General features: G+C 50.9%; 1 protein-coding gene across 1 annotated transcript in view; it reads left to right on the top strand.

Annotated features, from left to right (window-relative positions):
* BICDL1 (BICD family like cargo adaptor 1) overlaps positions 1–25,552 on the top strand; it is a 36,618-nt gene that overhangs the window by 10,792 nt on the left and 274 nt on the right. The window contains exons 3-10 of the mRNA XM_062590256.1: positions 14,611–14,727; positions 15,347–15,358; positions 17,018–17,164; positions 18,745–18,924; positions 19,458–19,676; positions 20,848–20,991; positions 23,817–23,947; positions 24,160–24,280. Coding sequence (XP_062446240.1) covers positions 14,611–14,727; positions 15,347–15,358; positions 17,018–17,164; positions 18,745–18,924; positions 19,458–19,676; positions 20,848–20,991; positions 23,817–23,947; positions 24,160–24,280 — 1,071 coding nt within the window. The remainder of the gene's footprint in view (positions 1–14,610; positions 14,728–15,346; positions 15,359–17,017; positions 17,165–18,744; positions 18,925–19,457; positions 19,677–20,847; positions 20,992–23,816; positions 23,948–24,159; positions 24,281–25,552) is intronic.

Here is a 25,552-nt window from a genome sequence, read left to right as displayed (position 1 = left end):
AAATGCAATAGGCACTTGAAGTAGTTTAGATTTTTTTTTTTTATGCAGTAGCTCAGAGGTAGGGAGATGTGGGTCGAAAGGATTTTTTAGAAGATTTTTTTTCTGCTTATTCACACTTACTGTAAACACTTCCTCCAGGAGATTCTAGAAAGTAGGACACAGAAGGTGTTTGCATCCAGCCACTGCATCACTAACTAGAGCCAGAGCTAAACAAGATTGAAGGCTTTGCAAATATCTACATAGGAAGAAAAAACAATTAAAAGTATTTGCTCTTTAAAGAACCACTCTGGTGTATAACATTTGTGCACCTTGTAGTAAAAGCCTTTCTAAATCCTTTTTTTTTTAAGAGTAGGATTGCTTTTTATGAATGCAATTTGGTAGAGCATAACTCAAGAGGGAGGTCTCTTCTACATTGAGTTTTATGGCCAGCTCTATTAGATGCTCTGATTACCCATGAAATCATAGCAGCCTCTTGCAAAAGAGCCTGGATTTTAATTGGCATTTTGTTCAGAATTGTTCTCTGCAAAACCCAGTTTACTTTGAGCACAGATATGGGACTAACCAGAGCCTCCTGCTGACTTGTCTTCTGGATGCCCCAATACAGCACAGAGCTGGCTCATGCTTGGCCAAACCATCCAAGGGGACAGGGAAATCCCACTCTCGGTGGGAGCGAGGAGCTGCTGAGAGGTGAGAGCACCATGGGAAACAGCTGACAGATGAGGACAAATCCAGTGACTTGCAAGGCAGGGTAATGTAGGTAAAGGTAGCTTGTAAACAGACCAAGCAAGAACTTCAGTTTGAACAGAGACGGGTTTCCCTGGTGACTTCATTAAGTGTCTCCCTGTACAGAGGCTCTGGAAACTTGTACCAGATCTCCTTTGTGGGCAGGATCCCCGTCACAGGGTCCTGAGCAGGGGCGTTGCCAAGATTTCAACATTGCTGAGGTTCTAATGTCCTACCAAAGCATACAAGAGAAGAGGAATTACCTGGAGAGTTTTAGACAGGATACGATTCTACAGAGATTAATACAGTAAGATAGATGTGTGATAAATGCAGAGCTATCGTGGGAATTGTTCTAAGATTGCTGGATACTTGGGTGCTTAAGGCATGCAGCTCACCTGAGTTCCCTCTTTAAACACCATTTACTGGTTCCTCTGTACAGCTCAGCTGACCTAAAGGATCCACTGGGTTTCTCCTTGATTGCTTCTCTCCACTTCCCATTTGTCCCTCAGCTTCTCCCCTCTTGGATACATCTTGTGAAGATCAGTCAAAAGTTAAGTTACTTGCCAGCTTTGGGCTGATAGTCTTCTCCACAGTCTTGTTTCTTAACAGCGTGAGACCATATTATACCTCAAGTCCAGATAAAACATAGCTGAGCGAGTCCCATCCCTACATCTTTAGAAATCTGTTCCTGACTCCACTTCCAGACTTGGCAGTTTGTATTGGAGACCATCTACCAGCCTGGAAAGCTATTCTATTTGGCAACTGTTTGGCCAAAGTTGTTCATGTTTGTTTGTTGAACAAAAAATGCCACTTAATATTGCTGCCAACAAGGCCAGATCAGGAAAAGCCGAAGTCCTCTGCCACACTGATACAGACCATCAGATCTGTCGCTCGCACCAGTGGCTTGGGGCAGGCGAAAGCCCCGAGACATGCCAGAGGGAAGGGTCTGTACAGAAAGAGAGTCATAATCCCGTTAACTTTTGCCAGGTGAAGTGTTTCAGGACCAAATACCCACAGGTTATAACAGAACGGCGCCTTTCATAGAAGTGCTTGAAGAAATTTCCTGTGTTTCTGTACTCAGTGAGCAGGCGTTCTGCGCACACCCTACTGCAATACTAGTAAATGATGCCTGGGAGATGAGGCATAGCTGCTCGGTTAAGCCTATGGGCAGTAACCCAATGCGAGCTGGATCCCATACGAAATTCCCAGCTCAGGGAAAAAGGTATCAGGGAAAAAACTGTATCTGTATAGAAATTAAGCTTTGTTCTCCACGTCGTCTAGGTACAGGACAGTACTTAAGTGGCAGGATAAAAATGAGACATTAAGAAAACAAATCTTACAATTAGGATATTTGAGTAGACTGCAGACCCAGGGGAGCTACAGGGTCTCCAAAGGAGGCTTTCAGCAATGGTCAGGGAGTCACTGGTAAGGAAGGGCTGGTGAAGTTTTGCCTGGCATGAAGGCAACTAGGTAAAACTAAGTCTCAGAGAGGCTTTCTGAGGTTTCTATGTCTTTTATGCAGGCAAAACTTCCAGTAAGGTCAGGTCAGGTCTTCCTACTGTTTCTAGATATGGAAGGAAAAAGGCAGAGAAACCTGAAATGCCCCAAAACAATGAGTGATCTTAAAGGTTACAGGCTTTGGAGCTGACCTCCGTTTCAACTTCTCTGCAGATTTATGTTTATATGGAGCTGAATGTTTCCAGATTTTAGCAAACACGGTCACTTCAGGTTTTCAGTCTTAAGAAAAATGTGGCATTTTCCCAATAACATTCATCAATCAGCTATGAAGTTGCATAGGAATTTGCTAACTCATATGATTGCTGAAGTTTTTGCCTCTAATCAAGAGATTTATTTCCCAAGGCTTATGGGAATTCTCCCTGAGTTGTCCCGGAATGTCACATTTCTTAGTCTTTATTCTCCTCTCCACCGTAGCACGAAGGACTAGATGTCTGCACTTACTAGTAAATATTCAAAGCTTTAAAAGTGCAAGTCAAAAGCCTATGGAAGCAATGATTTCAGTACTACCGTGTCCTCCTCAGGCCAAGTCCTGCCCCGGTGCTGCAGGCAAGGAGCCCGGTCATGGGCTGGCTCAGCACCCTTCGCTGCCCAAAGCCATTCCCCACTGGCTATACCCAGCTGCCCCAAATTCATCGCTGTCAAGGCAAGACAAAAGGCCAAAAGGCACTGTTTAACCTGCTCAGGCTCCTTTTCCTGGCACAGACCGAGCTCAGTACCCAGGCAGAGGTGGAGAAGGACAGCAGGAGTTGGGAGCAGCACCTTTCTCCTGCCAGAGGAGATCGTACGTCCCCGGCGCTTCTAAAGCTAAGGAAACGCAGGCGCCTTCCGACCTCTCAGCCAGCATCCTGCCTTCACGGCATGCCAGCACGGACGCAGACCCCAAGCAAGCAAATGGAGCGCTGCCCCAGGGAGCAGGGCTGCGGGAAGGCGGAGGTGCTGCTCACTGGCTAGCTCCTTGAGTAACCAGAAGAAATAGCCCGCGTGTCCTGTCACTGCTTTGAACCGGTTGAAGGGGAGGCAGGTGCCACGGCAGAAACCCGAACCGAGGTTGTCACCGCTGATTTGCACAGGCTGAGAAGTCTCCTTGTAACCCACATATGGAGGATTAACAGGTCAATTTGCTGCACTTAAAGAGGCCTCCTCTATCCGAGGCGTCACCCGAGCCAGCAGCTTGGAGCTGCCTGCTGGCATCAACGCTGATGCCGCAAGCTGCGCCCAGTTCTCAGCGACTTGCCTTCCAGAGCAGTAATTCACATCGGGCTTTGAAAACTTGGAAAAGCCTTATTTTTTTCCTCCCTCCATCAAGAAACTGTCTCACAGGCTAAAAAGACCAAGTTGGGAGAAAGCAAAGCAGACAGGCAGACCCACGCAGGCTGCGGCTTCTCTTTAGTCCGCAGAGGGGACATTTGCCCAGCACTAGATTTTGTCCGTTAGTGCCCTCGGTCCTGAGCAGCAGCTTCCCCGTCCCTGCCCCTTCCCATGGGCGGGGAACGCACTGCCGAGGAAGCCTTTTGCTTGGCGAAACGGGGGGTGACAAGACGCCTTCCCTAACTGCATGGTTCAAAGGAAGATATTGGCTCTCCTGCTCCTCTTAATCTCCCTGAGCGCAGGGCTATAAACCACTCCAGGTCAGGGAGGATGGCCTAATCTGCCTAAAACCTGGCTGAGACCCACATGCCAGCCCGCCCACGTGAGGTTAACCCTTCCCGCGGGGCCTGGCACATGCCACCAGCACCCACGGCCAGCTCACCCATGGGTGCCGCCAAGCATGGCCCAGGAACGGAGAGGGAAGAAACAGCTGGTTACTCTGCAAAGCAGTTTCCAAAGCATGCAAACATGCATAGACACCTATACACACACATATATATTTATATACTTCAAAGATGCACAACTAATCACTTTGTGGTGCATTCCACCAGCATCATTAGGCAACTGTCCATAAATACCCTTCTCGCGTATCTTGTCTCGCTGAGATTATGCTCGTCTCCTTGGCAACTGTCAGATGATGTATAATGCCGGCAGGGATTAGCCCCAGCGAGCCTGGTAACCCTGTGTAAATTCCTGCTCTGTGCAGAAGCCTGGCCAAACGCTCCTCTTTCCCACTAACATTTAAGAGTTGCCATAAATAATATTTAATACAAGAACCTTGCAGTAAACACGAGTAAGGATGAAAGCTGATACACTGCTTTTTAAGTGGTAGTATTTGTCTTGTCCTCCAAACAAATAGGTTTGAGACACATAGATATCTTCGGTGTCTCACCGCTTGACAAGTAAAGCTGTATTTTGAATCAGTGCTTAAGAGGAGGCTTGTGCTGAAAACTTGGCCTCTAATATCTTTATCTCCTTTGTCCCTTGGTGCCAGTGGGGATCATGCTGGGAAACTCCCCCCGCCCCAAGAGCTTAACAGACCTATGCTTTGCTTCCCCCCCCCTCCAACCTATTAATTTCTGAAAATTAGCCTGGATATGGGTCAGCACTGGAAATCCACGTCTGTATTGCGGCCAATACCAGTTGCACCAAGACCTTCTGCCGCTGAGCGGGTGGCTATCGGCTACATCCCGCTGCTCCTGCCCTGCCTCGGGGCGAGCGAGCCCAGCCCCAGCACCGCAAGCTTTCTGCAAGTGGAATATTCCTCAGGGTAAAACTGCCCATCAGGGTCTTGAGAGCAGGTTAGTTGTCTCATTTGGTCAGCCCAGCCACACCAGCACCATGCCCAGTGTGAACATCACCCAGCTGAGATCTGTCTCCGTTTAGGAAAGCACCGTATCCCAAGCTGGAGTGTGTTAGAGAGGATATTAGGGCCCGAGGTGCTCACAGACCTCCTGTGGTACATAAGTGATTCTTCTCTGATCCATTTGTGTCTTTCTGGTGTCCCAGCTTGGTGGGGTGGAGATCTGGTCTAATTCAACAAGACCAAAAAACCCTTGGAGCAAGGCCAAGGAGGGGCCCCGTGGTTCCCCCAGGCCGCCTGGCTCGTCGCACGAAGGGCGGGAGGGGAAAGGGGGATGCACAGGATTTGGGACCAGGGGATAAAGCTCCCTGCAGCTCCCTGAGCTCCAGCAGCAGTTTTAAGCGACACCAGTTTAGGCACTCCTGAGCAGAGCAAGCCCTCGGCGGATTTGCTGCTCCCTCCGCGGCCGCCGAGCACAGCAATCTCTCACTGCCGATCGCTGTATTCGTGCGTTCCAGCAGCACGAGGAAGAGTTAAGCGTTTCAAGGCAGTGATGCCAGGGCAGATCCCAGGTTAAAATCCTGCTGTAGAGCCTAAGGATGGGAGCCGCAGGCAAGCTGGCTCCCGGGAGCAGGATGATCTGCCTGCGCTCTGGCCTCTGGTGCCTCTCGCAGCCCAGCAGCAAACAAATAGAACTGGAAAGCAATCAAAGCTGCCACAATAAAAAAAAAAAAAAAAAAAAAAAAGGGAAAGAAAAGAAAAGAAAGAAAAGAAAGAAAAGGTCTAAGTGCACTCAAACGTGGCTTTTAAAATGAAGCTGGCTCCAGCAACCCGGTAACTGTTATCAGGGAGACTTTGAAGCTTGGCCACGCTCACACCAGCTTCGTGCACCCACCAAAGTCTTCGATTTGCCACTTGTTTTTAAGCACCGGAGCCAAAACCGAATAGCATTTTGCCCACCGCTTCCCCCAAAGGGGCGAAGCCAGAGCCACGCTCCGACACTGCCGACCCGCGGCTCTCCCGCCAGCGCAAAGCCACGCAGCACAGCTCCGGAGCAACGCCACGGTCCCCAAGCCGACACCTCGAGCCAGGCTCTGCGGCACAGCTCCGGGCTGCAGGCAGCTGTGCTGTTTGAGACACGATTTACAGCGTGCACTGCGCCCACCTTGTTTTTCAGCTAAGTTTGCTATCTGCATCCACTTGCTTTATTTTTCTTTCCTTTTTTTTTTTTTTTTTTTTTTATTTTTTTTTTTTTTTTATTTCCAAGCACAGCTTTTTGTCGTACTGAAAGTACCAAAATGACAGTCTGCCAAAAGCTGTTAAAGAAATCCATGCAAGAACTCTTCAAAAGCTGGGTTGTGGGAGGATGAGGCTCGAGGAGAGAGCTGCTTGCAGGTTTCGGGACTCCCACTCGGGCCGCAGCCACCGCCGCAGCAGGTCCCCGGGGAGATCTCGCCTGCCCAGCTGGCACTGCAGACGAGACCAGGTCACCTGCAGAAATGCTCGGCAGCTTCCCAAAAGCCAGCACACAGACACTCTTAAGAAAACTCATCTGAGACTCACATACACCTGCTGCAGCATAACCCAGCAGGTCTGGCTCACGCTGGAAGCTGCTACTACCTATCGGCCACTAACCATCGCTCAGCAGCATATACTGCCCTGAAGACTAAGCCCATTTTGAGGATCTACAGTCTAAAGCCATAATCCCATCAGTGCTTTTATCCACAGCGCGGCCCAGGAATATAAACAATTACTGCGGGCATCTGCTGCCCTGAGTCATGCACCAAACCCAGCAGAAACGTAGAGCAAAGCCGGGCTCAGACAGACAAGCGCGTGTGTGCCTGTTGCATGCAGCAGGGTGGGGATCTGTGTTTGACTTCAGCAGATAAGAGTGCTCAGATGTTATTACTGGCACATCATAATTATTTTTGTTGTCAATCACCAAGAGCAAGGTCTGCCTTGTGTTAGAAGTCTGCAGAGACCTTATGCTCCAGGCAGATCATCTGCTGCCAAGAAAGGAGAGTTCAGGACAACGTGGAGGCTGCTGGAGGAGCACGGGGAGAAGTATTCCCATGCTATGCTAAATGATCTAGAAGGTTTTTACCTGTAGGTATGTAGCACACTTCTGTTGTAAGCTATGTTCAGAGTGACCAAGATCAAATGCTATCTGACCAAGAAATATTTTGGAGTACAGGGTTATCTAGCAGCTCCAGAGGCATTCTGTAAGAACGTAGATTTGGACCTTTTTATGTAAGGATTGCAGCAGTGACCTACTGACATGTGGGTTATTCCAGCTCTTTGAGACCTGCTCGTTTTTATTGTGCTCCTCTTTCATTAGTGCCACTACTGCACCTATCAGGGACAAAAATCCTCCAGGGAGGAGGAACCTGTAACCAAACCAAGCTTGAAGCTGGGGCTCCCATACTGACCATTACTCACTACAGGGTTGTCGTGTGGCAGCTTTCTGTAGAAAAACAAGTTTTACTGCATCAACTATGAGAAATAAGTCTTCTGCACAGAAGATCTTCCATCTTGCTATAGTCAAGGCAAAATCCAAAAGAGACTTCTTTGGTTTCCTTCCTCAGGGTTTTGAAAGAAGTTGGTCAAGGTGTGAAAGAAATGTGTAGCCCTCAGTTGAGCACTGTTTTCCAGAAAGAGCCGCTGGAAGGTATCGGGAATTAGACTTGGCAGAGATTTAAAAGCTAATAAAGCATCTCCTAGTCAATCTACCATAAACTTTAAATATATGTCTAGATTTTAGAAAAATGTTTTCTCCATTTTCCTCTCAAGGCTTAAAAGATATGGACTTATAGGTTTTGAGCCAAGTCTTTGAATTTTGGCACAGTTTCTTGGCACTTCTCCCTTTCACAGATATGGGAATGGACACCTACATTTCCAAGCAGCTGCAGGTGCAAGTTCAAGCGTCAGGTCTAAATACACTGGGAAAGCTTTTGGTTTCAATATTACTACTCAATTCTAGAAGAGTATATTGCAAATTTTACAAGGTTTATGGGTGAGGATTTCAAAAGGAGATGAGGATTCACCCCCAACCTTTACTGCTAACCCACTGACACACTTTAGATTTCTTGGACAGAACTCCATCCTTTTTCTTTGAAATAAGGGAGATATTGGAGAGCTCAAACCAGAGAAAGACTGAAAGAATCATTATGTTTTGCTTCCAAGAACAGACATTCAAGTTTGAATACATCCAGATTTTAAGCCTTACACTAAAACAATTTAATTAAAACAAATAAATTCAAGAATAAATATTTGCTGTCCTGACTTGTGGCTACCAGGGGACAGGCAGCTAAGCCTCCCAGAGGAGAGAAGCAAGCTGTATTTCTCTTCCTCTCCACAATAATAAGCCTTTTTGGTTTTAAAAATCATAGTAAGTCTTCATGTTTCCAGTACATCAGCTGTTTCCAAACTAATCAGGCATTTTATAATTCATTAGTGTATCATCTGGCCCACACCTATGGCTCACTAGAAATTTGCTGGAAGAAATATTTTTCATCCTTTTGCTTAAATAAAACAGTCATACCGAACTCAAATACTTCTTGATTAAAAGCCCACATCGAAAGCAGTTTCTCCCAAATGCTCGCTCCATCTCTGTGTCTAGGGGGCTACATTGCCAAGCTTCAGAAACCACAGCCCCGGACACAGGTCCGGGGCATTTATTGACTGAAGGTCTCAGATGTTCTTGTGATACACCAGAGCCAGTTGTGCTCCCCGTGGAGCTAACACGATGGTTCCCCGCAGCTACACCACCATTGTGCCTTGACTCGGTCTGAGCCGTACTAAACCCTTCTGCTCCCACTTACAAATAGGTAACCAAAGCGCAGAGTGGGGAAAGCTCCATCCAAGGCTGCGTGTGGCATCTCTATGGAATTACAATACTCTACTGGTGTTACACTTTATTCCTTAGGAGTCGAGCTCGCTGCCAGCAAGCCCCCTACTCGTCTGGCCCCTCAGATACTGAGGACAGAAGCCGGCCCTGGGAGCACAGGACTGTCGCCTCCCACGTTTCTGCAAGCAGAACTTGCATACAGAGAACAAGAGCAACCGCTGCGCGCTTGTTAGCGTTGCGCGTCCTCCAGGCACACTTTGTCCTCTGAGCCGTCTCCGGCATTAATTTATTGCAGCGTGCAAACCAGCAGCCTCCGGCGTTCCCTCCTGCAGAAAGCCGGCTAAGTCATTTTTCCACACACTGTGTTTTCCTCTCCACAAAAGCCAAATGCTTAGGTCAAGAAGAAACCAAGTAAAGAGGGAGAGTCGTGCCTAAGCACCTCCTGAAGCACGCACGCAACCCACCTCCCCCTGTGAAGCTATTTCTTCCAAATAACGCGCCTAGAAACACCTACAGCCAGAGGTGATCCATACGGCACACGCAAGCACCCTTCTCCTGCGCCAAACAGCACAACTAGTAATCCTGCGAGATGATTCAACCTAATGTGCTTGGCCTCAGCAAAACAGTTACCTGAGTTAACACTGGCTGACAGTCACGATGAGGACAGCCAACACGCGCTCTTCTCCTCGACCTCTTTGTCGAGGCACTCAGATGTTTGCTATGCAAACCGGTTCTCTCTCACCAACTAGCTTTATAGGAAGAAAAAAAAAAAACAGCTATTGCATAGCCAGAAAACCCCTGACTATCCTCTTTCATGCTTTACTTGGTGATGCAGTGAAAGTTCACTATCAGTATTAAAAGGATTTTTCAAGGACACCTGGGAAGGAAAAAAAATAGCAGTACCTTGTTATGCCTCAGCACTAGCAGCAATCTCCAACAGCACTCCAGCTCTCTGACCAGCAGAAACACAGAAAGCCACCAAACCCAGCTGTCACAACCACTTCTCCACCAAAACCGGGCAATCAAGCTTCAGGCTGAGCCATGCTCATGGGTTCTGGCTGCTTTCCACCAAGGCAACTAAACTTCTTTACTCCAACAGCACAGCTGCGTCTCAAGAGGGCAACACAAACCCAGCCTCACCCAGAAAAGTCCCCCCCAGCTGCTATCTACTCTCTTTTTTACCCACCTCCCCCGTGTCTCAGGTGTGAGGCCTCCAGGCTGAAGGTGCAGCGACTCACTGCTGCCCCCAAGAGCTCAGTGCTTCCCTGGGAGGTGCTGGGAGGAAACCACCTTGTGCTCTTGGTTTGTTTTATTTCAAAATTCCGGTAAATACGGAGCAGAGTAGTTCTGGCCAAAGGAGACAGTTTGCTTTTCCTCTTTACCCTACAGAAGGGGTAAAAAAAATGAAGGGAAAGCAGGACAAATTGGAGGCAAAGAATTTTCACTTTCATCTGGGGAATAAAATACCGTTTATTTCCAAAATCCCTTTAACTGGAACAAGAAGCGCAGACCTTCGCATGATGGGCCACTGGCCTCCTTCGCCTCACAAAATCCTCTCTAAGTAAGGTTAATGCTACAGCCATGAGACTTCTCCAGTCAGTAGTATCTCGTGAGCCTGATGCTTGTGGAAGAGCAGTTGCAGCCCCTCTCCTGTGTAGTCTCCTAGCTATATAAAAAGCAAGAAGGTAATGGGGGAGCAGGCTGGCAGCTGTATGGCAGTTTGCAGAGAGGGGCTCCTGAGCAGAAAGAAATCTGGATGAGGGAGTAAATCTTACCCATAGGAGCTGAGCAGACAGCACACTCACTGTGGCCACTGCTACTAAATCCATCTGCCAGCCCGCCTAGAGCTACAGGCAATATAACAGATATCTATTACATATTGATGCCCCAGTACTTTTGCAGTGCGTAGAAATCCAAATATTCTAAAAATATCCCATGGGGTCAACGTTAACATTGCCTGTTGGGTTCTTACAACCAGGACATTTTGGAAGTGTTGAGGGTTTCAAAAGTTCTCATTGTCCCATGTTGCATCTCCAGACAGCGACGGCTCTCGCGTCAGGAGCAGGCTATCACACAGCCTATGCAGTTAAATATTCCCGCACCTAAAAAGCAGCAGAGGGAGGGGTAAGGCAGGGAAAGAAGGATGCAACCCCATGGTGTTACCTGGCAGAGACGGGGCCGATGCTGACCCTCACCCGTGGTGCACGGCAGCTTTGAGCTCAGGGCGATCTGCCCAGCATGTAGGAGCCACAGGAAGCTCCAGAGAAAACGCAGGTGGGACTCGCGTTGTGCATCCTAAGGGCATAATTGCTGATTCCTGATGAAGAAAACTGTGTGCTGTTACTTTTCTCTATTGGTGCAGCAGAGTTGCATTGAGTTGCCCGTTGACGTGCCCGCGTTGTCGGGGCCGTCATTCAGGGAACCCCTTGTCTGGGCTTAGAATGCGGCAAATGTAATCCGGAGCCCTCTGAAGGTGACCAGGAGCAAACACCTCCGCTACTACCCAAGCACTTTCCTGAAGAGCGTAACGCCTCGACGAACAATTTAGAGTTGACCTGAATTAAAAATCTCCCAGGGATTCCGACACTGGGCAACCTCTGCACATGCAAAATATAGGCAGTTGCTCATGGGACTGGTGTGCCAGAGACTTGGCTGGTTCCCGCGGCTGGCGCAGGCGCCAGGGTGCCGGGCCGTTCCTGGGCATCCCCGGTCCCAGCACACCTCTTCCCCTGCCTCTTCCCTTCGTCTTTGAGGCAACAAACTTCTGAGAAGGCTCAAGGTGGCTCTGCCTCAAAACACACCTGGATTAACGTACTTTTTTTTATTTATTATTCTAAAGCAAGATGTAGTTTCCTCCTTCACTTGCTTTTCAGTAGCCAAAGACATTATTTTACCGTCCCCACTGGGAAGAGCTGGGAATCGAGGACCCTAGAGCCGAGGGAGGCGGTGGCCAGCACTGTGGAGCGTTAATGGCAGCCCACGGGGAAGGGGACTCCCCGCAATTTGCCGTTAGCGAATTAACAAAAGGGGTAACAGGCTCTCCCGGGAGTTACAAATTTAGCACTAATTAGGATCTCACTTCTCCTTCTTAGCTATTTTAGCCTAGTAAATCTTGAATATCTCTTGTGAATTTGTATCGTCTTGCTTGTAGATGATGGTTGATTTGCCTATACCTGGGAAATTAATTCCCTCTTAATTACAGCGGAAAGCTATGATGTTGGGCAATATATGCCTGCCTTTCCAAAAAGAGTATTACGTTTCTCTAGCAAAATCAATGCATCGCTCAATGACTGACATAACGACAAAAGGTTTTAACTTTTAAAGTTTAGGAAAACGCTGATGGGGAAGAGAGAGCACTACAGTTTGCATAATGAGAGGAGAGCTAGACGGGCTGATGCAGAAGAAATTTGCTTCAGTTCAACACAAGAAAGCCACCGCTTCCATGAGCAATAAAGGGAAAATATAGCTAGCAGGCAAGCTCTTCAGCAGATACCAAGTAAAAGAGTGTGTTAACACCAAGTAAAAAAGTATGTTATAAGGAATAAAGCATGGGCTCACACTTTAAAACACACATGCGCACATGCACTACTTATAGCAGTGTGGAGAACCTAGATAGTCGCTGTCCTGAAATACGTATCTCAAACCCTGGGAAATATTGCATGCTGTCAAGGTGGCTTTCCATAAAGTAATGCAAATTTACATGAAAGTCTAGACTTTGTGATCAGTTGGGAGGGGCAATTTGGCGGCAATATTAGTGACCTCTGAAGCAAAAGTTGCATGAAAACACGACTGCACTAAAAGGGGGCTTTCATGTCCAGAGTCTCTCTCAGAAGATTTTGTCTTGCAACAATAAAAACTGTACTTGCAAAAGTGGAGTCTAGTGCATCAGCCATGTCCCTATCTAAAAAAACCAGATGAGGCCTTTTCAACATTCTCCTATGGGGGGAAACACATGATACAGTCATTCCTGTTTATTTCTGTTGGCTGTTGGTCAGGGACAGTATATTCTGCATGCTATGAGGCTAAAGAAAGCATTATTTTTACCCTTCCCTTTTGCATGAGAGAGGATGTGAATGCTCTAAACTGACGGGACACCATAACTCGTACCCTCTGCATTAGGGCTCTTAATGCCAGCCATAAGGGAGCCCTTTCTTCCCTTCATGTGGGCTATAAGCATGGGAATAAGATGCATGAGTGTGAAAGGTAAGTAGTAAGTAGATAAATCTCAAGTGACGATAGAAAGCTGGTGAGTGCAAACATTACAGTCCTGTGAACAGCGCAGCACTGGAAAGGACCTTCGAGGTCAATTCATTTCCCTCTGGTCGTAGACAGCCCTCTGAAAGAGACTGAGAAAGTCATCTCATGCCATCCCCAAATTCATTTCTGCCACTGTTCCTCCTGCTGTAATGGTTCAGCAGGAGAAATCCTACTGTAGCTGCTTGGAAACTCAGAAATCTTCCTGTTTCCAGCCTCAGTATACCCTCAGCCAGTTTATTCATATCAGTTCTTCTGCCAAAATTGTGCTTCTGCTTAAATAGCAGCTCTCCCTTATGTGTGCTTATCCTTGATGTATTTATAGGGAGTTCTCTCTCAGCATGCATTGCATGAGATTAAACACGACATCCTCTTTTAGTCTCCTTTCACATAACAGACTTTGCATGCTCTGGATCCCCCTTGTAGCCCTGCTTCCCTTCACCTGCTCCAATCTGAGCATAGAGACCAGATTTAGCAACAGTAGTCTAGATATCAAATTACAGGAGCTGTTTACAATGCCGTTGGCACTCCCCTATTTCTCAGTGCTATATGATATATTTGTACTCTCCGTATATTATCATAGCTCTAGCATATAAATTACGTTAAACAATTAAGCATCAAATGCGGATGGGTTGTATCAGCTGGTACCACTTGCAGCCATTGGGAGTGTGGTCAGCAGCTTGCAGGCAAAACCCTTCGGCGCTTTTCATCTGGCGCTTTTTCGCCCTTGATAGCTCCTGTAGGATATTTCAGCACGAAGATGTTTCTCTACAAAAAAAGAAAAAAAGAGTGAATCGTTCACAAAAAGCAGAAGTCATCCATCCTCTTTAACGTCACCAATTAATAGATGCTCAGGCTGCTTTGAACACTGTAGCTGCTTGTAGGGAGAAAAATAACCAGCCCCCTCCTATAGTGTTGTGCCATCGTTGTATTTTGTGTACTCGGCTTGTGCAAGGAAGCTTTAATAAATAAATAAATATATGAGGCAGGGGAATATGCGAAGGCCTCTGATGTGTGGCTTGAAGAAAGAGGCAAAGACCAGCTATAACCCAGGATAGGAAGGGAAGCAAAAAGCAATTAGTAGACAAGATTGTTTTTTATTGCTGGAAATGAGTTCTTGTTTCACGAGAAATCTGTGCCTAAGTGTGTTGGAACCTGAAGGAGGCTAATTAAGCAGAAACCCATCTATTTGTGTCATCTCATAAGGGATTTGTCATAAAAAAAAGCCTTATGTTCTCTTACAAGCCTAAACAAGTGTGTTCACCGTGTAAAAATCAGACATAAAGCTGCCCGGAGAGCAGTTAATGTGTCTAAGCTACCGTTTACGGAGGCTGCCTGCAGCTCGTACCCTCCGAGACACATGTCCCCTGGGCTGCCCCGTCCGTACGGGAAGATCCGCGTGGTCTGCATGGCTGCTGTCCTTGACATCTGTCCAGGAGGAGCTTTTCCTCAGCTTAGATTCCATAAGCTTTTGAGTTTCTGGCCAAGTGAGAGCTTGTAACACCCATTCCCAAGTTTCCTTCCAGCTCGGCAGAGCCTCCCACGGGCAGGAGGGGTTGGTAACCCCCGGGGTAACACGGCCCATCTCTCCTCGCAGGCGTCGGAGGTGGAACGGCAGCTCTCCCTGCAGGTCCACACGCTCCGGGAGGATTTCCGGGAGAAGAGCTCGTCGAGCAGCCAGCACATCGTGCGGCTCGAGAGCCTCCAGGCCGAGGTGAGTGGCCGCGCTCCGCTCCCGAGGGCCAGCTCAGCCTCACTCCTTCGACAGGCGCCCGGCGTTATTTTTGCCTGATGAACCCCTCTGAACTGGGCGCGCAAACCCGGCGAGGGAAAGGCCACCCGCTGCGGGGCAGAGGGCTGCATGCATTGGCGGTTTCCTCCTCTCCCGCTTTCCTTTCTCTAAGCTAATGTCCGTTGTGTGTACCAGAGCTACAGGACGATCCTGTTTGTCCCCCCAAAATAGTCTGCAGAGCTACTGTGTGCACGGGACCCCCAGCTGGTGCTGCCGAGGGCAGGAGCCCACCCTACCCAAGGAGGTCCCACAGTCCTGCTTAGCTCTGGTACATCAGCACAGGTCCTATTAGCTTCCTTCCTCCCCCCTCTCTGATAGGGGGTGGATGGGGACCTCTTGGGCAGGAACCAGTGGGATCGAAGATGTCCAGCTCTACAGCCCTGCTGCCCTTCTTCTTTTTTTTTTTTTTTTTTTTTTTTTTCTTTTAAGCTATCTGGAAGAATTTTTCCTAAAATCTTTCCATTTCTTCTTCTTTCCCGCTCCCCACCTGCTCCCCGCTGGTCCCCTCGCCTTCTCTTCCCCTCCCCTCGCTGTGGAGCAGCAGGTCCTCGAAGTAAGTATGGCGGCTGGGACGGGCTTTGGCCACGTGGAGGGGGGGGGTCACCATCGCCGTGCATGCCTTGGCCCAGCGGCTCCCCCCATCTTGCGCTGTCCAGACCACCTTCCCCTTGTGTCCTTCCCCTGGCCAGGCCCCCGCGGGAGAGTGGGCTTTTTTTACTTTTGCACAGTCATTCACAGGCATTCATTACTGGCTTTGGCAGCAACTACTAACTCTCAGTGCATTACATCTCTATGCTACACCTCTATTTTTCTTGCTCCTCTTCTCTGCAACCCACACAAATCATGATGGTGGTGGGAAGAGACATCTCAGAAACCATTAGTCACCTAAGAACGCTTTTGAATGCGTACAGCAGCCTTTACACAGCGTGGATACCAAGTCCACACGCTTGGCTGGTACTCCTTCATCTAGCCAAAGATTTTGCCCTCCTGGACAAATGTGAGGTTCCTTATTTCTCCAGGACAGCTGACCATCACGGTTGTGTGCACATAATCATAGCGCAGGGGCTGGAAGGTGGCCAGGAGCCACGAAGGCAGGGTTGGGGGAGATCCTGGAGGACAGATAGCAGTTAGTGCCAGTTCACGGGGGAGAGAAAGACATGGGTCTGCAGAGATGGAGAAGAGGAGGCAGCCGAGGCAGAGCCGGATGCGGAGGGCGCTGCAGTACCAAGGGTCTGTGCAAGTGAGATCTGAGTCAATGATGTCCATCAAAAATGAGAGTCATAGTGTGAGAAAAAGAGGGCAAAGAAAAGCAGAAGGTTAATCAAGGCAGCTTGGAGTGCCTTTCTGCTATCTATCTCCTGAACTAGCTGAGCTTGGAGAAGCAGCAAAGGAGCAGGATCCCGAGCAAGCCAGGGAAGCGGGGAAGGTCCTGAGTTAGGCCATGCTCTATGACCTGCGAGGAGGCCACAGGAACATCTGGGGTGTCCTGCCGTGGGAACGGTAAAGCCAGCCACACAAAAGCCCCATTGCACTGACCTGGGAAATGGGTCCTTTTCCTCCCTTAACCAAGCAGTGACCTTGGCTAGCGCTGATTCATCCCGTGCCCCGTTGCCGGCGAGGTGCAGCACGGAGGTGTTGCTTGGCATGCCGTCCCCCTCCACCTGAAATCACTGCCCTTGGCAATTAAAAGAACTGAAGCAATTTTAAAGGCAATTCATCACTGGGAGGCTAAAAATAACCACGGCACAGAAAGGAGCCTTCACGAGGAAAAGGAAAGACAAATCCCCAGTGGGAATTTTCCTGGTGAACACGCAGCAATTAGGAAGAGCCACGCAGGGAGCAGGCACCCTTGGGGCGCGGGAACTCAGGGTAGGGCTGGGGGGCCACGTCACCCCTTCAGCCAGCCCTGAGGTGGCAGTGGCTGGGCTGCTCCCCCCGACCTCCTGCGATCTCGACCCGGCCACTGTCACAGCCTGGACCCATGGCAGCCCTGTTCTTGCCCTCCGCAGCTTGAGGAAGGAGGAATCTCCTCTTGGGTTCCTCCTGAGCTTCAAGCTGCACACGGAGCTACCGTTTTGCTCCCACGCAGGTATGGCGTATGTACGCTCATCCTCTTGTTTTTCTGCTTCATTCCTCTCATCGGAAGGCAATTTCCCTCCGCTCTGTTCCCTGACAAGCACAGGATGCGACTCTGACTCTCCTTCCTCCTCAGATCAAAATGCTGACGGACAGAAAGCGGGAGCTGGAGCATCGGCTCAGCGCCATGATGGAGGAGAACGACCTGCTGCAGGGGACCGTGGAGGAGCTGCAGGACCGCGTGCTGGTGCTGGAGAGGCAAAGCCATGACAAGGACCTGCAAGTAAGGAGCACCTCTACCGGAGAAGGAAAACCGGGTTTGGGGTTGGCCCACAGTAGGATAGTCAGGAATTTGGAGACAGAACAGCCGGAAGAGTTCATGGCTCGTGAAAGCATGGGAACAAGCAAGATCCCCAGGGTTACCGCTAGGGATGAACAGCAGGAAACACGATGGGGCATCTTGAAAGACAAGAGGGAGCTGGGCAGGAGAACTGAGCAAAGGAGGGAAACGAAAAAAAACGTAAAAGGAAGCGGAAAGCTGCTTGCAGTTCATCTTATTTAATTCTTATTTTAATAGTAGCACTGGCTCCAGAAGGGGCTTCCTCCAACAGCGCTAGCCCGGAAGGCAGTAACCAGCCTCAGAGCTGTTCCCGCTCGGATGGGTTGCCAGGAAGCCGCTTGGCATTCACGGCTTTGCCTCACTGAAGGCTGTTCTCTGGGGAACAGGCTGGCGCGCCAGTGGTGTCGGGCCTCTCAGTGGAGAGCAGGATTTTACAGCTCTGTGTGTTCCACCCCCTTCCATAAAGAGGTGTTCAAGCTGAACGTGCTTGCCCTGGCATTAAGTGATTATATAGTTGCAGCTTAAGTATTTGGGGTTGGTTGTAAATGCTCCTCTCCATTCCCACATTGTGCGAGGAGGAGCACAAGAGGTGTTCCCAGCTCCCTTCCCACTAGCCAAGCATTTATGATGGTGGCCTCTGGCACCTTCAAAACAACCATCATCTAAACCAGAACAGCTCCCTAATCCTTGCTGCCCTCCTCAGAGAAATGAGGAACCTGTGAGTGTGCCAGATTACACAGTCCTCTCCAACATCTGGGGTGCTCATCTCTTCTGGATTTGCGTGAGCGCTACTCACGCAGCAACTCACTGCACCCCACGCTTGCTTGCTGGCCCCACGTCCACAATATTAGCTTCTGGCCCTTCACAGCAGGGACTATTCCCATCTAGACAAATCATAATTTACTACTTATCGAATTCTGAAGTCCTCTGACCACAGATAAACTCTAAAACAGATCAATGACCACGTTTGATCTTGAGTGTTTCAAACACTCAAATAACTCGGATTTCCAAACAGTGAAATATGGGTTTTGAAGCTTTGTCATCTGAATTTTGGGTGTTAGGATTTAGCTGATCGGAATTTATATATGTGTGTGTGTATGTGTGTTATGAGTATGTGTATATTTGTATATCTATATCTTCTGAAATGTTCATGCAGATATTACTTTCCATTTCCTGCTCTTAGTTTTAGCAAATTTTCTTGACTGAGTCCCAAGTTCTTCACAGCATTCCTCACTTTAGCTCTGAATAATGCAGTAATTTTATCTTTCCCCATACTTGTGAAACCTAAACAGTGTCTAATAATGTGAGGATTATCAAGATCCAATAATTAATAAAAACAGTCAAGACTACTGTTAGTAGGCCTTCTCTTTTTTTTTAAGAAAACTTGGCCTACTACTGTTACTTTCTCCCAGCTGGAAACCCTGTCTAGTGCCTCCCATTCCTTCCTCCCAGTCCATATCTTCTCCACTAACATTCATTTTTTCTTCTGCTTCTTTGTCAAATTGCTTGGTTTCCTCTGGAAGCTGCACCAGAGCCAGCTGGAGCTCCAAGAGGTCCGGCTGTCCTATCGGCAACTGCAGGGGAAGGTCGAAGAGCTCAGTGAAGAGCGAAGTCTCCAAAACTTCAACACAACCAGCACGTCCCTGCTTTCCGAGATTGAGCAGAGCATGGAGGCGGAGGAGCTGGAACAAGAACGGGAACAGGTACTAACACTCCTGTCTGCCAGGAAAGCACTTGAACCTCTGTGGCTGGTCCCTGGAGGACATGCATGTTGGCTTTTCCACACATAGCCCTCAGAAGGGGGGGTATGGAATGCAAACTGGAGATTCTCACCGCCACATCTGCAAAGCTGCGCTTGATGGCAGCAGGGAAATGCACCAGGGTAACCCATGCCTTAGTCACACCAACATTTGTTTTCCACATGACGCCACTGCCTGCACATTCCCCTAAGCATACAGGACACAGCAGCACCACGTCTTCGGGGTAAGAAAGGGCCTTTAGAGAGGAGTGAGAGACAGTTTAATGCATTGGCTTTGGAGCTGAACCCAGGGTCAGTCCCAGCTCCAGCAGCAACACCCTTTTGACCTTATGCAAGTCTCTGCATCCATTTCCAAGTCAGCAAAGCAAACTAGGCAAATATTGGCATGCTTCAGCAATCACACGCATCGTTACACCATGGGAGGAGACTCTCCGTGGCCTTGACGTCGTGGGCTAACATCAGGCTCTCTCATTGCAGCTCAGGTTGCAACTCTGGGAAGCTTACTGCCAAGTGCGGTACCTCTGCTCCCACCTCCGTGGGAATGACAGTGCAGACTCTGCAGTCTCCACGGACTCTTCAATGGATGAGTCTTCAGAAACCTCATCAGCCAAAGATGTCCCAGCTGGCAGCCTACGTGCAGCTCTCAGTGAGCTAAAAAGACTGATACAAAATGTGCTGGATGGAGCAGACTCCACGGTAAGTGGCTCAGCATGCGGAGACCTTGTCGTGAATGCCCCTTTACCCAATGATGGACCTTGCTGGGGGGCTCCTGCTGGATCCTGAAGTCCTGGGTCTCTCAGAACAACTATGTGGCTCACAAGGTGGGATATCATGACATGCAACCTGCTTCGTGTGTCTCAACGGGTCAGCAACGAGTCAGACTGGCTCATGGGATTTTGGTGGGCAGTGGTCAGACCGCCAAAAGTTTCAATATGTTACACATGCATGCAACCCTCATGGGTCTGGGAGTCACCCTGGGAAGTAGGCTTTCAAGATTTGCAGTAAGTCAGAGTTTCCACCTGGAAATATTGCAGATGATCTTACAAATCACAGTTATGTTGGTTATGATTTTCCTAACCGTTTTCTTTTTTAGCAGTGGTGTCACTAAACCACTGTGACCATTACATGGGTAGGTTCTGCCACTGTGAACTAAGGTCAGGCACAAATGTTTCTGCAAGGGTCACCAGCTGTAACTCTACTACAAGTGAAGGATTTTGAAGTGCATGGCAGTGTCCGCTCCAGGGCTGAGCACCCTGGGGCCACCAGGAAGTGGACAGCAGAGCCATGCTGAGTTAGGGGAGAAAGGAAGACTTGGAGGACCACCCAGCATCCACAAGAGTGCAGAATTATGAGAAAACACCTGTTTTGGGGGGATGGCTCAAAATCTGGCCTATTTTCATCATCTGCAAGTCGAGTATGTTCCCCGTATGACCTATCTCAGAGGCCATGCTCAGACCCTGGGACTGCAGGCATGAATAGGAACGTTTACCCTCTCCATTAAAGTATCAGCAGCAGCTGATAAAAAGGTAGAGCAAGGAGATTAAGTTGTATTTGTTAAAAAAGAAAAAAGAGTCTTGCAAAAGGTCTACAAACAAGGCTATCATAGCCATATATTACCAGGTGGTCAACAGGCATCAGTATCTTTGGTTTATGCTAAGGTGAGAACTTGTTTAGAATCATTATCCTTGACTGAGCACATTTCTACTGTGGTAGTATGTGGGGATGCCTGCTATAAAACCAAAACTCCAGCAGAAGGACATTCACTTTCCTCTTACTTGTTTCATGCTCCCCTCAAACTAGTGTCAAATTAATGCTACCGCCCTTTTTAAAGTGAAAACTGAGCAAGAGGTTTCTGTCTCACTCTCAGAGTTCCCGGCGAAGCGATGACGACACCTTAGAAGAACAGATCAGGCGAACAAGTGAGGACTCACGAGCCCTGAGGGAATTAATGGAGGGAGAGCGGGGGAAACTGAGGCAAAGTTTGGAGGAGCTGCAGCGACTTCACAGCCAGGTTAGAAATGATTACATTTTATGGGTGGACTTGTAACTGTAACTTCTGTGTGTAGGATCAGTTTCTTTTGACAAGTGGCCACTGTCCCATCCCTGACATCTAAAGCAACCAAATTTCCTTTAAACTCCCCCCCCCTCAGTCTGCTTCTGGATCCAGCCTGTCTCATTTAAACTCTACTCAGCAGAAGACCCTAAAGTACAAGGATGCTTGATATGGGAGACTGGAAACCCATGGGCATCCAGCTTGATCCATCTCACTTGTATTAAACCCTCTCGAAGTGTAGATGCAGCTGCTGGATGGACAAACTTGGGCTGCCCTGTCTTGGAGCTAAACCCCTTCCAGCAGGTCCCAGAACAGCACCATGAGATCCTCAGTAAATGAGCTTCTAGAATCCTAATAGTGGACAACCTGGCTCCAGCCAGCACCCCCTGAATCAACAGGGACAGTCTAAGACTAATGCAAACGCATCAGCAAGAACGATACAACTCTGAAAGCAACACCATGCCCAAAGCACGAAATGGGACTACATCTGCACTGAAGCCAGCAGTAGCATCTTCCATGTCCAAGGTCCCATGTCAAGAATAGCTTCACTGAAAACAGAACCAGGCACCCAAGGAGAAGCTCTGCAATACCTATATCTGTAGAAGAAGTTCTCCAATTGCTGCAAGGGATCTGGAGGCTGGCAGCAGGCACAGTCTTTGGCACAGCTGCTCAGGTAGCACCATATTGCATTAGAGCAGGAAACAAGATGAACGTCTTGGTGGCCTTTCCAGTACTCCTGTATGACCCTTTCTCAATATACTTTCAGAGAAAGGGGAAAGAAAACTCATCCCTGTCAAAAAATTCAGTACAACCTGGGGTCTGACAGCATCATATAGGGGCTACAAAAGTTTCCACTCCTGTGCCAAGAGCTTCTTAAATCCAAGGATGTTTAATCTCATCCTGGACCTAAAATAGCTCAAGTATGGTCATCTCAGGTGTGGATCTGACTGGTGAGTTTCCAGGACAGCCTTTCTGCAGGGCCAAGAGGGTTCGTGACTTTGACAAGGCCGATGCTCCCGCACTGCCTACCTGGTTCACTGCAAGCAGCTAAAGGATAAAGGTTACAGCATGATCCAGCCACTGTCAAAGTAGGGTTCTTCCCGCGGCAGTGCGAGACGTTATTAAATATCGCTGGCAGCAATGGCTGTGCATTTCAGATGACAGGAAATCCATGCTACTGACTGCAGAAGAACTGGCTAATTAGGGGCAGATAGGGAGCAGCCTTGGAGCTGGTCCTTCCCAAGGGCAATTCCGGCCAGGGACACATGCAGCACAGACGACACCTCGGAGGGTCTGAACCCCTGCCCTGGGCGAGACGTGAGCCGAGGCTCTGTGCCAGGTCCTCCTCTTTCTGTGGTCCCTGGACTCCTGCGCACCTTCCTACAGGCTCTTCCAGTCTTTTAAACAATATCGGAGCTAAAAGAGACGAGGGTTGGATCATGACAGTTTATCTGTGCTGACAGAGATCGTTACAGGCTTATTTGCAACTTTTTGAGGGCTCTTCCATGCACCATGCAACTTAACGTGGAGCACCTCCTCGCCGGACTCCCAGTGACGTGCCTTCCATGGAAACACGGGGAAAGCTGGGGCTTAGCCGCAAGCGCAGCAGGCCTTGCCCTCGGCCAGCCTCGCGCAGGAGGCAAGCGCATGTCTACAGCGGCCACCACCCATAACCCAGAGCAGCAACCACTCAAAGTTTAATCGTTGCACTCCCACCCCACAGAAGAAACAGTGTGGAGCTCTGTTCACTGCTAAAGAAAACTGATGCGCGTGGAAATCTGGTCCGTCCCAGGCGGTGGTGCTCTGCTGCCACTGCATCCCTCTGTGCTGCTGTCGACGGGGACACGAGGATGGGAGAGGTCTTCCTAAAACGCTTTGGGGCTCTCGTAGCGCAGGACCTGCTCCTTGCTCTTGCCTGAGAGCGAGGTCGCCGGCGAAGCGAGCGGCTGCACCTCCCACGCCGCGAGGTGGGCTTGCGCCTCGTCCCGTCCCCCCGCTGGACGGGCCGGCAGCTTCCTGTGGCCTCCCCTTCCTACCTGAAACACTGACAAAACCAACCAAAACCCCAACGCCAGCCCCGAAAGCAGCTTTCCTGGGGCCCGGCGAGCCGGCGGGCCCTCCTTCCCCGCGCCCAGGACCTCCCGCGCTGCCGACGTCACGAGCCCTTTTGGACCGTCTGCCCCCTGTTTAAAGGTTTCTTTGCGGAGCCGAGCAGCAGGGGGGTGGGCCGGGCGCCCGAAGGGGCTCCAGGCCGCAGCGCGGCGTAACGGCGCGTGCGCGCCGCCGACAGAGGCGTCAACCGCTTGCAAAGCTGCGCGAGCGCGGGCCGGGCGTGATTTCACACCCTATCGACTCCCTCTGCCCGGCGCCAAAAGGGGAGATCGGTGCGTGGCCTATTTAAGACTCCGCCTGTATTTTAAAGTCTAATTAAAATTGCACCGGGTGCCAGTCGTGCCTCCTGCAGCGTGAAAGGGGATTTTCCACATCCGTTGTCCGCAGCCTGGGGAGAAACAACGGCCGCAGAGCGCTCTCCGGCTGCTAGGTCACGTTGGCGATAATTTAGCGCGGGAGAGCTCGGGCGCAGAGGACGGACACGGCCGCCAAACCGCCCTGCGACGGCGGGCAGCGTCCCCGCACCGGCGCTTCTCGGTGGCTTTAAAGCCGTCGAGACCGCGGGTTGCCCGAGTGCGGGTTCACCCGCGTGGCGGGGTTTTTTTTCCCCCTCTTCATGGCGAAGTCGTCCGACCGAGCGCGTCTGACGGCCTCCCTGTGCTGCCCGGCAGGTCACGCTGCTCAGCGTGGAGATGACGACGCTGAAGGAGGAGCGGGACCGGCTCCGAGGCGCCGCCGAAGACAAGGAGAGCGGCGAACGGCTCCTGCAGGCCATCAGGGACCGGGACGAGGCCATCGCCAAGTGAGTACCGCCGAGGGCCGAAGCCGGGCTTCGGTCGGTGGCTCTGACGTTTCCTCCGCGCCACGTCCGCGCGGCGAGCGAGCGGCTTGGGAACGTGAGGTTCGGGGCAGGGCCGTCGAGGCTGCCGGGCGCCCGCCCAGCACGCGGCTGCCTCGGGGGGCCAAGCCGGCGCCGCGCGGCCCGCGCTGCCCGCGCTTCTCCCTCTCCCGCAGGAAGAACGCGGTGGAGGTGGAACTGGCCAAGTGCAAGATCGACATGATGTCCCTCAACAGCCAGCTGCTCGACGCCATCCAGCAGAAAGTGAACCTCTCGCAGCAGCTGGAGGCCTGGCAGGTGGGCGGCCGCGGGAGCCGGGCCGGCGCCGGCGGGGCCGGGGCCTCCCGCTCCGGCCCTTTGCGGCTGCGGCCACGACGGCGGAACGGGCGTCTGCAAGGCGGGGGACGGGGAGCGGGCGCCTCGCCGAGCAGCCAGCTTCTGGCGAGCCGCTCACGGCCTAGATGCGGCGCCCGTCGGCTCCGAAGGGCTAGCAAGCTGGAAAAGGTGAATCCGAGCTGTCAAAACTAAAAAGAAGGGGAAAAAAATAACAACAGCTAGCCACCCCCACCCCGTCGTAGCTGCAGCGGGCGCCCCGGCTGCGCGTCGGCGGGGAGACAAGGCGAAGGCAAGCCCAAGAGCGCCGGCGCCGAGGCAAAGGCGGCTCCTCGCGAGGGCACCGCCGAGCGGGGGCTGCTCCCACGGCCGCGGGGGGAGCGTGGGCCGCCCTGCGGTAACTCGCCGTGGGCCTCGCAGGGCGCCGGCTCCGCTAACGCCCCCGCCTGAGCCGTAGAAACCTTCTGCCCTGCGACCTCGCTCCTGTTTCAACTCCACTGTGTTCTCGTTTCTCTCTTTTTCTTTATTTTTTTTCTTCTTCTTTTTTTTTCTTTCTCCTGCTTACAGTTTGCTTCCTCAGGGCTTTTTACTATCTGGCTCCTTTGGTTTCTGATCTAGTGGCCTTTCTCAGTTCCTGTACCAACAGCTTTAGTCGTACACCCCTCCTGCCTTCGAGGTGAGCTCGCGCCGCGCTCGCCGGCCCGGCCGAGCGCCGCCACCACCGCCGCCACTGCTCCATTTCCATCCGCCTGCGCGGGGCGGCCCCTGCGCAGGCGCCCCGTCGGCGAGGGGGAGCCCCGAGCGCGGCCGGCGGACGGGCCCGGGGGGCAGGCGGGCGGCGGCGGGGCGCTGCCCTCGCGCCCGCCCCGGCGGCGCTTTCCCGCGGGCCCCGGCGAGGACGCCGGAGCGGCTCCCGGGCCGCAGCGCCGACACGGCCTCGCGCCGCCTCCCCGATCAAAGCGAGCGGAGCCGGGTGTCGCAGGCAGCGCGCGGGCCGTCGTCCGGGTCCGGGCTCCTCGCGGCAGCGTTGCCGAAACCGAAGGAGCAGAAAGCGCCGCAAGCCGAGACGAGCGTCGCGCAGCGAGCTGCCGGGAAGCGGGCCGCGCTCCTCCCGCGGGGCTAGTTCAGCCTCGGTTACGTGCAATTACAGCCGAAATAAGGGACGTGGAGGCTTAGCGCTGGGCGAAGCGGGAGCCTCCCCGTCCCCGTCATGCCACCTCCATCCCACCTCCATCC

The sequence above is a fragment of the Rhea pennata genome, chromosome 17, assembly GCF_028389875.1.
Source record: "Rhea pennata isolate bPtePen1 chromosome 17, bPtePen1.pri, whole genome shotgun sequence".
Taxonomy (NCBI): domain Eukaryota; kingdom Metazoa; phylum Chordata; class Aves; order Rheiformes; family Rheidae; genus Rhea; species Rhea pennata.
Note: the sequence above shows the minus strand (reverse complement) of the source record. Positions and strands in the feature narration are given on the sequence as shown.